Source organism: Nannobrachium achirus (genome assembly GCF_963921795.1).
Source record: "Nannobrachium achirus genome assembly, chromosome: 3".
Classification (NCBI taxonomy): Eukaryota; Metazoa; Chordata; class Actinopteri; order Myctophiformes; family Myctophidae; genus Nannobrachium; species Nannobrachium achirus.
In genome coordinates, this window is record NC_137812.1 from 35,033,275 (window position 1) to 35,048,910 (window position 15,636).

General features: G+C 39.4%; 2 protein-coding genes across 2 annotated transcripts in view; one reads left to right on the top strand and one right to left on the bottom strand.

The window, feature by feature from the left end:
- The first annotated feature begins 897 nt into the window (after nt 1-897).
- Nucleotides 898-11,089, top strand: nde1 (nudE neurodevelopment protein 1). The gene is made up of 8 exons (XM_080721529.1): nt 898-1,261; nt 1,693-1,846; nt 2,913-3,061; nt 4,431-4,567; nt 5,424-5,600; nt 6,518-6,603; nt 7,325-7,479; nt 8,563-11,089. The coding sequence occupies exons 1-8, from the start codon at nt 1,176-1,178 to the stop codon at nt 8,654-8,656; spliced, it is 1,038 nt and encodes a 345-aa protein (XP_080577655.1). The 5' UTR covers nt 898-1,175; the 3' UTR covers nt 8,657-11,089.
- A 1,346-nt stretch (nt 11,090-12,435) lies between these two features.
- Nucleotides 12,436-15,636, bottom strand: part of myh11a (myosin, heavy chain 11a, smooth muscle) — a 45,144-nt gene continuing 41,943 nt past the window's right edge. Inside the window, exon 42 of the mRNA XM_080722258.1 lies at nt 12,436-13,467. Coding sequence (XP_080578384.1) covers nt 13,332-13,467 — 136 coding nt within the window. The 3' untranslated portion in view covers nt 12,436-13,331. The remainder of the gene's footprint in view (nt 13,468-15,636) is intronic.

Below are 15,636 nucleotides of genomic sequence, written 5' to 3' on the forward strand. Positions count from 1 at the left end.
GTCACAATGATGATACCGTCTTGATTTCCTGTCCACAACATTCAAGGCAGTCATCATGTTAGCTTGAGACCAACATGAAATGTAGTAATGAAAGTATATTAAAACATAGATGTTTCGAAGGTAAAGATTTGTCTTTTTTTCCTCCTCTGTGCAAAATCTGAAATTGCTAGATGACTATGGTGCAGCATTTCAAATAATTTAATATTTCTGTCTACCAGATTCACACCCAATGATTTTAGTAGTGGAAATAAATGTACATGAAGCAAACTCAAGCAAATGTATAGAACTGTCTATAATGAAGTTCTGTATGTGCGCGCGCGCGTGTGTTATTCTAACAACACATAGCTCAAGTTCACAGATCAGTGGTTGCTACACAAAAATGGACATTACTTCATTAATTAATAATGGGTGCGTTCGGAAAAAAATAATATATCTCACACATGCACTGCAGTCTTATAAACTTACAATATGCTGTATACTAATCATAAATCTATATGTCTATGATAATAATACACAAACGGAAACACATTTCCATTTCCGCATCCGCTCGAGACCGGATCTGCAAACTGAACGATGTGGTTGGATAATCCTGTTGCGTCACATTTGTATCTACCAATAGCGTTCGGCAAACGAACAGCCGTTTACATTTGGTTGACCCAGGTTCGAACAAGAACAACGAACATATAAACACAACGTTAAGCGTCGGTTTATTACTTTACTGTTGGTGAGCATACCGTACGTATTTAATTATTCGTTTCGTTCGTCAGAAAAAATATCTCTTAAACTTTGTTTACGTTAGCTGAAGAAGCTTAACATGACCCGTATGCTCACATAGCCGGTTAGCTTAGCGTACATAGTAGTGTCATTAGCTTGGTCCAAAATGTTAACTAACTTAATTTGCGCCACCAGGTAGCGAACGAAACATAGTCAACATTTCTTTCAACAGCCGATCAATGTAACATTGCTGCTTATAAGCAGCGAGAAGCGCTTGATAGCTTTGTGTTTGCGCGTTCGAGGCTGATGCCGATCTCGATCTTCTATTATCAAACGTTAGCCACATACTAAGTAGGCAGCTACTTTGTTCTATTCTTATTCTTATTATTGGTGTTAGGTTTCACGTTTCGCACCGACGTTAGATCATCTTCATTTCATACTAGAGACTGTCGCACTTGGAGATGGGTGAGCAAAGGACGCACACGTTTGCGTCTTTAGGAGAAGAATTACATTTCTGGAAGGAGCAGGCGGAACGACACCAGCAAAGGTAAGTGGATTACTTGGCTTGTCTCAATTAAATAAGGCCTTCAGACTTCAGTTCAGTCCTCTTGAACGGAATACATATTAGTCAATTCAATACAAAGGAGCTTTATTGGCATGAGAAAACATACGTTTACTTTGCCAAAGCAAGTGTCATACAAACTGTTGAAATGGGGAACATAATATACAGTTGGAGGGGGTACAGCATTGTGTAAAGCTATGCCTATGTCGTCATTTTGTTGTCATATACATGTTCTATATACAGGGAGGGTATAAAGCTTTTTGAAATAATCTTAGTCTATTCACATAGCTAATTGTAGTTTGACATTTCAGAGCTAGTTTGACATATGCCTGTGTATGTAGATAGATGTATTTTGTGCTGTAGCAGCATGCAGCAACCATACAGTAGTTTGATCTGTGTGTATGTGTTATTACTAGGGCTGATGAGGCTCACGAGGAACTACAGGAGTTCCAGCAGATGAGTCGTGACTATGAGGCAGAGCTAGAGACAGAACTGAAGCAATGTGAGACTCGGAATAAGGAGCTACTCTCAGACAACAATAGACTCCGCATGGAACTGGAGAGCATCAAGGTATGACAGACTCGAGGCTCAGTGTTGTACAGAAAACACAGTTGGATAACATACACCTGACTGCAAAACTACAGAGCTACTAGCCGGGGACCACTGCCTTTCTATAAAAGCAGCTGACTGCTATTTGTGTCTAGGGGAATTGGAATTCATGGCAGGAGTGAATCTCAGGTTGTGAAGAAAAATAAGTTTAATCCAGGGTTGCCAACATTAGACAGTCAGAATTCAGGAGATGTTTGGGGGGGCGTGGAACTCTGATTTTGATAATTTTATTAGGCTTGCTTTACTCGCATTGGAAAATGATGGGTACAATTTCAGCAATTAAAACGCAAAAAGTAGGTGTACAGAATTTTACTTGATAAACGAAACAATGTAAAACCCATCTGTACTAATATAGAAATGACAATTCAGGAGCATGGCAGGAGATGGGGTCACAATCTTTATAAAGTATCTATAAGTGCACTGACTTGTTGTGACGTGCTCCGCACACTGCTAACAATATACAAACCAAACAATATAATAAACTGAAGTTATAAATAATACCATAGTTATTTGCTGTATTCCAGTTCCAGTCCAACTCCATTTCATGTTACAATTATATAAAAGGGGGGGAAAAAATTCTGTAACATTTGCCTGGCCATTTCAAGGAAGAAATCCATTGATCAAACACCTGGCATTTGATAAAAGATTGGGTAAATGTCTAAAAACATTTACATTATTTGATTTTTCTAGCCACAGTGGGTGCAAGTGAATGAGGAGGCAAAAATTCAAGCACCCCCTTTTCATCTCAGAGCCAAGGAATCTTGATGAGTCAAGTTCTATGTATTGGATAAATTGGTAACTGGATATCAAGTCCTATATCATCAATGTGAAAATGTAGCTATATGCGGACAGGGACAAATAACCATTTGTCTGTGTATAGCTACAAGATATCCTCTATCCTATTTCTCAGTTTACAAATTAGTCTTAATATTGTATAGGCATTAAACAGTGACACATACTGTAGGAGTGATACAGCATATTCTGATTGAGTGCTTTGATATGTTTTGTCTTTTTTTCCCCCCTGCAGGACAAGTATGAGGTTCAGCACTCTGAAGCATTCAGGCAGATCTCAACCCTGGAGGGAGACCTGGCTGAGACTACAGCTGTTCGAGACCACCTGCAAAAATACATTAGAGAGTTGGAGCAAGCCAACGATGACCTGGAAAGGACCAAGAGGTTAGTCTCTGGAAGGTTTGAGTTAGTCTCTCAAGCCAGACAGCTATGCCACAGTCTTCGAATGCTTTATAGAGACTGACTTGTACGCCCCCTGAAAACCGTGAATGGAAGCGGTCATCGGTTTGTTATTTCCGTTCCCGTAAATATATTTTTAAATCTTTAAAATATTTTTTTGTATTTCCATTTCGGCAAGAAAGATATATGCTTCAACTACTTTGATTTACAGTAGGACAAAGGCAAAGACGAAACGAAAGTGAGGCAGAGGCGTACACAGGGGTTAAAGTTCTCAGTCCTGGGGACTGATTTCAGTCTTGAGGATTCCATAGGGGCTATAATCTCTCGAGACAGCCTCAGAGAACGCTACGCTACTGATCAGTCCATGGCGTGAATGACAAAGTCGTCAAAACGCTTGTCAAGTGATCTCCAAACTAAAAAGAAGAAGATACTTCTATAAAATGAAGCATGGGTTGGCTGGCACACACACACATTCAGTGAAGGCAGATCAGAGGAAGATCAGGGAAACACACCAAATATTGGTGTGCAAGCCATGTTTTTAAAATCACAAATTGGTCTGAAAATAAATTTCAGTCTTGGAATTTATTTTGACTTTAACCCCTGCGTACATCAAAGGCCACAGTTTAGTATGTGAAACGGCACATCATGTCTCCGTCTGGACGTGTACACTTTTTTTACGGTCTATGGGTTTGCTGCTCTGACATCACTGTGATGTCAGGGGAACCACACTAACAGAATCCCTTTTATGTCCATATATTGACTGGAGTTCCCTGATGTCATCAATATTAAGCCCATATCTAACAGGACTTCATATGGGAATGCCCATATATGGAGGCCACATAAAATCCATATATGGCCAAGACAGATGGCCAAAACATCCCACATCTGTGTGGCTGGTTCTACAGACAGCGATCTCCATGTATGGGCATAGACGTCATAGGACTTTTGCATAACGAATAACTAAGTAAGCATGTCTGGGCTCTCACAGCATATCTCCATATACAGTACATGGATCTCCATATATGGGTACCAGGGGTCTCCATATATGGATAACTGGTGGTCCGATATACATCACTGGCCAGATGGCCAAGACATGGCACGACCCGCTTGTCGCCCTGAGGCATCTTACTAGTATATTCTCACTGTATGGTGGAAGCATTTGAAAACTGTTTGAGCAAACAATCTGTCTCATCCAGCTCTATAGTATCAATTTTAGTGGTTAGCGCTAACTGCTTGGCAGAAATTACATACTGTAGTTAGTAGTTACAGCACATGTACTCATAGTGTACACACACATCCCGATGCACAGGAGCTATCCCAACCTTCCCTTCCTCTACCACTTCTTGTCTACCAGGGCAACCATCATGTCCCTTGAAGACTTTGAGCAGAGAATGAACCAAGTAATTGAGAGAAACGCCTTTCTGGAGAGTGAGTTGGATGAGAAAGAGAACCTGCTTGAATCTGTCCAGAGGCTGAAGGACGAAGCCAGAGGTAACCCACACACCCAGATGCACACACAAGTAGACACAGGCACTGCTGATTTATGACAATTTAGACTCGGCACAAGTGTATACGGCTGAGTCTGTGAATTTTGATATCTGACGTAATTCTACAAATACTGTTGTGAAAAAGTGGTGGTGGCTAGATTTAGGCAATTAAGCGTATTTCCCTCTTGCCAATGTCTGTGGGAAATTGAGAACAAAAACTTGACAGGAGTTTTTATTTTCTGTGCACTTCAGCAGCCCATTCTGCTGAATACTGATCAGTGAACGGCCAATATAAGAGCTTGAGTCAGCTTTCGGTCAAAGCTCATCTCCCATAATATCAGTTCAGCAGAGTATTAATTTACAATGGCAGTGATGATCTATAGTGATCAATCAATAGCATATTATGCTTTAATGACATTAAGGGACTGAACTATATTAGTACTTCTTGTGTCTAGTTTAGTATACTGTGATGGTAGGCTATTGTTTTCACTTTCATGTCCCACTTCCTTTTAAAATGTAACCTCACGAGTAGGCCTAATTTCTTTTGTTTTGCTAGTCTGTTTTCTCTGTGCACACCTTGTGGAGAAAATAGTTCAGGTGCTGAGACTGTAGCAAGCTTGGCTGGTGTGTTCACTCCAAACCAGTTATGCTCAACTGAGGAAATTGAATTCCTGTAACTGAATGGTGCACCCCCCCCTCCCCCACACACACACACATTTTGGAAATGTTTATTTATTTAATCCCCTTCTTGTACAGATTTAAATAAACAATGGTGTTCATTCCATCAAGTAAGAATGACCATTATAGAAATGTCTTGCTTGTAAGTGGAGCTTCGTGGTAATGCTTCCTCTTTTGGTCAGATCTTCGGCAAGAGCTTGCTGTCCGACAGAAGGAGCGACGGCCTTCCAGCAGTCTGGGAAAAGACACGGATAGGACCGAGCCGTTTCAACGGCCCTCATCTAACCCTTCTCTCCCTGCAACACCTTCCAAACCTGTCATCTCATTTGCAACCCCCTCCACTGCCAGCATCAGACGTTGTGAGTGTAAAGCCTCCTAAAAATCGACTTTTCACAAAAATGTTGACAAAAAAGCAAACAAGACAAAGTCTAATAACTGTATGGCCAGTTGGCCACCCTGTTCAAGCAAGTTACAAGAGCAAGGTGTGCAGTTTGTGAACAAAGCCACACAAATCAATATGCAGTGTGCCTGGCAAGTCTACAGTATCTGTATAGCACATTTCATATACAAAGGCAATTAAGGGGCAGTAGTGGCTGAGTAGGTAGAGTGGCTGTCTGGGAATTGGAAGGTTACCATTTCAATCCCCGGTTCCTCCTGGCTTGTCAAGGTGTCCCTCCCTGAGCAAGTAATTGCTCCCTGTGTGCTCACTTAGAGCAGCACACTGCAACTAATAAGATGGGTCAAATGCAGAGAAGTAATTACAAATACCCTTTTAAAAGCGCTTTGTAGACATTTTTATAGAGTTTTTCTTCTCGGCATTTTAATTATTCAGGACTGTGTAGACTAGAGGGACGAGACTTGACAGAAGCCAGTTCCTTGCAGCTCACAATTGCAGTCTAATGATATTAATGCACTAATCTTCAATAGCTGCTCTCTATATATAAAAAGTGATGATCAATATATTCTCCCATTTGACTTGACATTACATTGTTGAACTGGTCTCAAAGTCACACAGCAGCATATAAATAAGGAATTCTGGAATCTGCCAATGCATTAAAAAAGTACAAAACCCAAATCCTTGGTTGGGCACCTTTTGTTAAAGAATCATTGTAAACGGATGAAAGAATGACATGCCTTTGGCCAGATTAGTACAAGCAAGAATTTCAATCCACTTTAACAGCTGTAATCTGATATTTGGTACAGATATTCTTGGCAGATATAAGCAAATTTAGGTCTAACCCAGCTTGTTGATCTTCTAATCTTTGTCCCTGTGTAGGTGATGGCTTAACCGGGACGCCCCTCACTACGTCAGCTAGAATATCTGCACTCAACATTGTTGGGGAACTACTGAGGAAAGTTGGGGTAAGATACTTGCAGGAAAGGACTTGCATTGTTATAGGTCTTTTATCCAAAGAACAGGAATACAGTATGTGATGTGCACAACTAGGGCTGTCACAATTATTACATAATCGTCTAATCGTGATTATTTGACATTGCAATTATTTTGTCATAATCGTCATAATCGTGAATGTTGAAAAATGTCCGAAATAGTGGAAATAGCCGATCTACAAGCTCACAACGCGTCGCGATGATATCAAAGTTATTTTTAGTAAGTTGTCAAATATGTCAGTAATTTCTTTGTATATTTAGGTTATGTGTCATATCTACCATGTACAACTTCAAAGCCTAAAAGCCAAACAGAAATGTAATTATCAACGACAAAAACACAATTAAATCGTTAATCGCCAATTATTTGAGTGACAATTAATCGTCTTGTAAAATGTCATATCGTGATAGCCCTATGCACAACTGTATCAAATAACCATTGAGTTGATGTTTATTAAGTTGTAAGATGTTCACAACATTACGTACACACCAATCTGGCTAGCCATCGTCAAGGAAAAGTTCGGTCGCTCTTTTCAGTTGCAGCAATGCAGAAGTCTGTAATCAAGAGACTACGTACACACACAGACCCACACTCACAGTGCCCAAAGGAAGAAAGCCACTGGCGGAGGGAAAAAGTAAAATAAATAACTAAATAGAATACGAATAGTAATTAATGTGATAACTGTATTTTTGTCAGAATCTGGAGTCTAAATTGGCGTCATGTCGAGACTTTGTTTACGAGCCAAACAGCAACAGACCAGCTCTTCCAGCTGGCCCTGGGAGTCCCACTGGTTTAGAGGGAAGCCTTGAGATCCAGGGCAGTAGAATGAGTCCTCCTCCACAGTATGACAGGTGAGCAAAACAGCAGCCATTGAACTTCACGCTGCAATTATTTACATCCTTGACTGTCTCTTTTATTATACATTGACCTTTGGATTTCTATGCTTAAAGTGTTAGTTGCACATTCACTTTATTCATTTATTAATTGATTGATGCTTTTGACGAAAATGCACATACACGACCATACAGAAAAATATCATCAATAATCGACTGCAGACCATGTGATCATCAGGGGTCTTTCTCCTGGTCTGCAGCTGGGTTATAAAGAAATAGAAACTAACAATCCATTCCAACCACCATACGTGACAGTGACATTAGTAGTACCACTGAGCATTTGTCGAGCTATTAGATGTCTAAAATATGTCTAAACGCCTAGGCTAAACCTGCTTATAACTCATCTGAATGTTTTTAGACAGCTAGGCTTAGATTAGCTCTTTTTAAGCGCCTATATATAGCCGTTGAAATAACTTTTCAACATCTAGGCTAAGCTTAGCTGTCTAAAAGACTTTTAGACCAGTTATAACCCAGTTTTAGACAGACGTCTAATACCAGACTATTGCTCGCTGAAGACAACATTTTCATGGAAATAAACAAAGTAATTAAGAGTTGTAAGCGAAATAAGAAATTATATATGTTCAAGTCGATAACATTACTAACCATTTACATTATTGCTAATTTTAGTTTTTAGTGTGCAGCTAACCCTTTAAGATGGAACATAACAATCTCACTAACTGTACAGTATGTGGCTGAATATAAATAAATACGTTTCTCCAAGACCAGAAAATATTTCTCACCTGGATTTATTCTTGCCGTTTAAAGCGCGGTCCATACTCCTCCCGACGTCCAAACCTTTCTTCGGAAAGGGAGGTGATGTAACTACAAATTGACGTCATTCCAAACTTCGGATGGGCCGCCTCAGAACTTATTCTCGGAACTCGTGCACCTCCAGATGTCCTGACTCTCCGAACTATAGTTCTGAAAGCCTGTCCGAACCCTGGTGTCGGAAGGAGTATGTGTTGCGTTTTAGGCTTCATAAGATCATGTCGATGATGACTGTTTCACTCAGTAGTGCATGAACTACACTTTCTCTTCCAGCTTAGTGAAGCGGTTAGAGTTTGGGCCAGCGCCTCCCAGAGGGCTGTCACAGGGTGCCCAGTCTCCACAGGGCGGTGTCAAGATCTTGTTATGAGAGGGAAAGAAAGCAAGAGTTTACACCCCCACTTTCCTTCCCCCCCCAGTCCTCACTCTCTCCTTACTAGAATACAGCACTGGGACTTGGAAGTGAACTGTCTCTGCCTTTCTTACAGTACCCTGATGAACTATGTCAATGAGAAATTCTCAAACCTGTGTTGCTTCTGGTTAGCTTTATACCATATCGTGATGCTATTTTACAGCTTTCTCACTGTAATGGAAGAGATTTGGGCCCTGTTTAGACAACAACGGTCTCTAGAGAAAACGGCAAAATAACATATCAGACGTGCCTTCTGTTTAGACGACAACAGTGTTTTTGGGGGTTAAAAGCACAACAAAGTGAAACCCCCTTCCCTAGTGGAAATTTTTGAAAACGCTATACAGGGGCAACGGCAAAACATGTGAGGTCATGGCTCACGCCGCGTGCGCCATTACATCGGTGTAAACAAACAGCCGTGATGGGAAGTAGAACGGAAGTTGTTCTTTCTAAGCATGCGTGACTGGTCTATCACGTCTCACCGCCAGCTAGCCGGCACTTTGTCGTTTTCTGTTTGGATCGTTACCGTGTAAACGTGGCATCAGACACTTTACTTCCGTGCTGCTTTGATTCTAACCCAGCTGAGTAGCATTCCATGTATTACTCCTAACCCTGAGCGGAGTAGCATTCCAGAAATGTTTACCTGGCTGTAACTTGTACTCATTCTGTAATACCTCGAGATGGACACACACACACACCACTTGAGTGTAATCCATAAGTGTTTGTATTCTGGAAATGGAAATGCATACAGGACCATGAATTGGAAGTAGGGAACCATTTTGTTTGAATTAAAGGATGCCCATTTGCCATGTTCTTTTTCTTTTTTTTTTTTCTTTTTTTTTCTTTTTTTCCTTTTTATGCTTTATTTTTAGGTCAATGTAAAGAAAGTCAGACAGGAATGGAAAAAAAGGATATTACCACATTAATATTTTCACTAAATAAATGAAAATATTAATATTTGATTCTGACATGCAGTCTTATAACCATTACCATACCAATATATAACCCTTATTAATGCATTTTTGTATCTGTCACAGTGCTGCAATGGTTCTGTTTAAAAATAAACATACAATATCATAAAGAGGAACTAGGATGATGAATAGGTACACATAATTTATGTATAGCATAAAATGAGAAATAAGAGTTGCAATCAAGATGGTCTGTAGACGGCAGCATACTATGATTGGCTGAACCAAATTGCATGTAAACCGGCTGTTCTCTGATAGGCAGAGTCCTCATTGGCATATCAACTTATAAGTTGACAGTGACACCATAATACCAAAAACAAAAAATCTCTAAATGGAATCTTGAAGTTACTAGTAATGGAAATTATCCAAATCACACACAGAGAAATTGGGTCAGATAATTGGCAATTAAGGAAAAAATAACATTTCTATCAAATACTTTGTTATAGTGAACTGCTAAATATACAAATAAGTAACTTCGAAACAATCCTCCTGGAAAAACAGACCAAATGGGCTCCAGATGAGCTCCTGCATGCAGTGAATTCCAGCTTTCTACAGCTAGTGTGTGCTGACACATAATGTAATTATACAAAGCATGGGACATAATTTAGTAATGCACAGAAAATATTTTAAGACGTATAATGGCATAGAAGGCAAAAACAATATTGCATTTGACAAGCCACTCAAATAATGTACATGTCCACTTGGAGGGCTTTCATATATTTGCGTTAAATTATAGATTAAAGTTCCTCTAGTCTAAGTGGTCTACCACATGATTAAAATCAAAGAATTTATTTTTAAATGAGACTGCTGGACTACAGACTCAAATTCCTCCAACCTTACTGCTAGAAAGTCCTAGAGGAAAACTGGCTTATAGTTTATGCTAGATTTTAGCCGTTGCTGCCTTTTTCAGTGTTACCTCATTCTCGTAGCTTCAACATTTAATTCAGTAGTTTGTTTCTGCCAGGCTAGCCTCTACCCATGTGTTGATTTTGTTTTTACTGCCAGACAGATTCAAATTCTATTTGACCAAGGTCCTGTCTGTAATATCTTCTATGTTATTGCACAACCTGAACCATTTGGTGATTTTAGTTAGAAATCAGTAAGAAAGTGGGAATTGCAGATTTGCCAAACTATGGCTCTGTTCATGCTGCAGATCTGTTAAGATTTTCTTTTTATATATACATAATGTATATGTATGTGTTATTTTGGCAGTTTTCTTTTCTTTTTATGTAGGATAGGGAGACAGGAAAGTGTGGGGACATGCTCTCCAGCCAGAATCAACCCACGAGCATTGTGGTTGATGCACTGTCTGGTGTCCTGCTGGCATGCCCCTAAATTTACTGTGATTTAGTTACTGTTATATGACGACTGTTTAGCTTAGGAAGGTAGGTTGCAGCATCTGCACCACTGAATGTATAGTAATGTGAGAGGTATGAGTCTTGGATTGGACCATCTTTCCTCTAGATCACTACCAAGGATTTAGTATATCAGGGATATATTGAAGATTATGAACTCATAGCAATAATGGGTTTAAACAAAGAAAAGCACAGTTTATAGTATATTTCTTAATTGGGCCTTTGAATATGAGATGTCCAATATGCGAAATCTCTCTTAGAATGATTCATACAGTAAACTTGAGCACTACATTTCTGCTTCTCCTTAAGTAGGTGGAAGTGGCTTATTGTCATTATCAGCTGAGCAATGAGGATGTCTTATCCCTAGGCACTAGACCGCAGAGATTCCTGAAGAGGAGCGCCACACCTATTACCTTCTGCTCCCAGTACATAAGTTACCCAAGCCGCAGTCTCTTGAGCTAGACTATTGACTCACAATATGTTCAAATACTTCCGTCAAAGTCTGTGCAACGGAAGTGCTGAAAACGATCTGGGAGTACAGTGGATGTATGTGAAATATATTTTAAAGATATTATAAAATATATTTTTGTGAACGGAAATGATGAACAGATTACGGCTTCCTTTCTCAGCCTTCAGGAGGTGTAGTCCCAGACTCTATATAGCATTCAGAGATTGTGGAATAGCTATGTGAGACTACCCATTCCGTGTTACTCATAATATGCCGAGTTGGCGGCGTCCAGTATCGAGCCCAGAACCAATGCAATTCACAGGCGTGTTCTACCAACTGAGCTAAACGGGCAGTTTCTGCTTAACCTCCCAGCTTCAGAGGTGCCCCAACAAAGCTTATTAGTATCACATTACCTGAAAGTGGTCATTGCATAGAATCCTGTATAGGAATTATGTTGTGGGTTTTAGACATTCGATCTAGGTACTCTCTTTCTTGTGCAGATACTCATGATCTACTGTACCTGTAGCCAATGGTCACTGTTGATAGGGTGTGGTATCTATTAAACATGTCTTCCACTGCTTTGAAGTGAAACTGTATGTGCCTGAGGTATAGTACCTCTTTTATCCTGTTGGTTTGCAGTTTTTGTACTGAAATGAATAGATAAAAAACTATGTTCTGTTTATGCAATGTTCTCATGGAAGTCATTGACCAAGACAAACATTAAAAAGCAAAATGTAGTTTTTTTTTTTCTGTCTTTATTTCTTGTGCAGGTGGTTCCACAATTAATATAAATGGTGTCATGTAAACATCAACTGATTACAAACAAGAGTAGAGAATGGGAGATCAGATTACATTATTACAGTATTGTGACCAGGTGATTAAAAGACATCTTAACAAGGATAGGAATTGAAGATGATGCAGTACCCGATACTGACATTTAGGTAGTGCACCAATCAACGGTGGTTTGTTTTTTAAACATTTCTGTCATCTGGATTAGAGTACTTGGCAGGTAATTTTGATTGACATAGGAAAGGTGCAAAAATATATAAATTTGTGAATTGGAAAACAAATTGAATAGCTAACTGGATGCTTATTTCTTATTACTGTCTTTATTCGACAGGTTTATAAATATTTAATTATAAGCATGTATGTTGGTTTGCCGTCCAAACACTGGACAAAACATAGCAGTTGCTACAGTTCAACTCATAGTCATTCATGGTTATTCATATTCTGTAAGCCATACAATTGGATTACATAAACCGTTATAGCTGGTAATACTATTGAGATTACTATAAAAATCAGCATTGATTGGAGCCAGTTTGGCCATAGAAATATAATTCTAGAAATCCAATCTGAACACAATGCTGTTCTAAAAAGCTCACAGCAGTCACAGGCTACAGGACCAGTCAATAACATAGAAATACGTCTATCTTTACAGCATGGCTCTGTTTTAAATTCCAAAATGACTTATAGGCATACCTGGTTCAAATCACAGGTAAGAGTGGAGGAAGGCATTATAATTAGACGTACCTATTAGTGGGTACAAAATGTTACATAAAGAAATACATTCATTCAGTGTAGTACAAAACTGTAGAAAAAAAATAGCAAATCACACGTCTCCAAAGAAAACAGCACCAATACAAACCCCTTGATAATATGAAGTTAGTAATATTTTCAGATCAAGAAAAAGGTGCTCTTTGACACAGAAGACAGATCAGTCACTGCTGAAATTGGGGTAAAAAATAAATTGAAGTGATATGGAAGTTCATGAGGTTTTGAAGTGATTCTTTGCTTAAGCGGTGGGTGTGCCCTGGTAGGTAATACTGAAATGTCATTAATTTTGACGGCTAATTTGTTTCCCTGCTCTACTCCACGGACTTGGTTCCATTGAAGTCACCTTGGGAGTCCCCATCCTCCTCATCATCATCATGCACCGCTCTTCTGGCCGAGCCTCCTCCCGTACGCCGAGTTGTGCTGCTGAAGGAGGGCTCATTTCCACGCCTATAATTACACAGAGGCGTAAAGAAGCAGAAATGAAAAATCTCCAAATGAGAAATGATTGAGTATTTGTGTTATAGCGTTCAATGTGGTTAGATTTTGCTTGGAAAGCCACTCGGGTGATTCACACCACAAGGAGAATCTATTCACAGGTTGTGCTATTGTTACAGATGAAGCACGCCGTTATTTTTTTTAACTCATTTGACTCCTGGCCAAGACAAATGAGTCTGGTTTATGGCAATTAAACCAAGCACTGAGGAAAAATATGGTCATCAGTAAGGAATTACTTAAATATTAAGTGTTGAAAATATAGTGCAAGTAGAATTTCCCAAAAACAAAAAAAAATATTTGTCTCATAACCTTCGTAACCATAACCGTCATCACTTATGAACCTCAAGAATATGGTACGGTGTCTGTGTCTCCGGAGACACTTCCTTCTGCCAGTAGTTTTCTTATTTTACGTAGTTCTGGGACGTTTCTGGGCATCAACCTTTGGGCGTTTTTTATGCGGTATGGTGACATTGAGCTAGGAAGGGGGGTACAACCTTTGTGTCCATTTTATTCCCATGTTACCCAAGACAATATTTTTCAAAGGAATTCACTAGTAGCTGATGACCAATATTTCCCTCTATTTTGCTCAAGAAATGACAGTCAAGAAAGTGCAATGGGGGGGAATCAAGATTAGGGAAAGTTGAAGCTATATGGTGATGGTGGGGTAGTCTCACATAGCCAGACGATCAGAGATCTCTGCTGCTGATATGTCTGGTGACATCTAAATTCAATGTATAGGCTAAAACTGGTAACAATTTGGGAATGCAATGACTTATTACTGAGATGGTGATATGATTTATTTTCAAAGAATTAGGCGTAGGTTCATTAGCAGCCGTTCATATATTGAATTTAGATTTCCCCAGACGTATAAGTAGGTGGAGATCTCTACATGAGACTATATGGGAGTAACTTTGAGGCTCAGAGTGTACCTACTGCGTCACTCCTTGGGTTCAGGGTTGCCTCTGTAATAGAGATGAACATGATTGTGCTAGTGCTCAGAAAGGTTGGTCACTCTAATTTAACTACCCTACAAGACAACAATCCTGCTACTTTTGTTTGCTTTAAAAATGAGTACTGTGAGTACTTTTGCACTTCTAATTGAAATGAATAAAATATAACAAATATACATTTTCTTTCTTAACATCACATGCTAATTACAATACCTGCACACGTTTCTAATAGTTTGTGTTACACATTAAACAAGCCTTTTCTTTATAAATATGAAAAACAAATAACACTCTACAACTGCTGATTATTTGTGAAATAAAGTAATTATTTACTCATTTAATCATCTTATATCTTATCCCTACTACTAATTGACGCTGAGACCCATGGGGTCCCGAGTCAGCATGTCTTAGGTCTCACAGCACAAGGTTGGTCCAACTTTCGCACACGGATAGCTCAGATTTTTGCCTATGTTCTTAGCTACTGTCGTTACTGTATTTGTGATGTACAGTCGTATCAAAACTCTTTCAGTAGAACCGCCAATCCAACCAATATGCTCATACTGAGTTCCCTGGAGAAGAAAGAGTGTACTTTTCAGCTGACTCAATTAAGGATCACAGCCACAAGAATTCCTGAATTCACTGACACCCTCTGGAATCCCTGACCAGAACCTGAAACTGAAAGTAGGAACCCCAGTCATGCTGCTTAGAAACCTGCAAACAGATCCCAACCGCACTCTCAAGAACAGCACCAGAATGATGGTGGTGCAGATGATGACCAAAGTCATTGACTGTGAGATCGCTGTAGGGACAAACAAGGGTGAAAACAATCTTCCTAACCCACCATGACATACTATACTATACTATACTAAGTAAAGCGCTTCCCTTCACCCTTTGCAGACGCCAGTTGCCTGTCAGGTTAGCGTTACTCAGTTACCATCAATAAAGGTCTGCCTTATCAAGAGGAAAGAAAGCCAGCGCTTGTAGGTAATGATAATGGAACAACTGACAACATTGTTTACAGGGAACTCCTTTAATAATCAATCATACTATTATTCTATCCTATAAAATGCCACAATATTTAACCCCAAATATCCCTCAATGGTGTGGCCCTAGAATAGGCTTCTTTCCCCACCTTGAATGAACACAATGTATAATTTAACTTTTTGTATTCTTA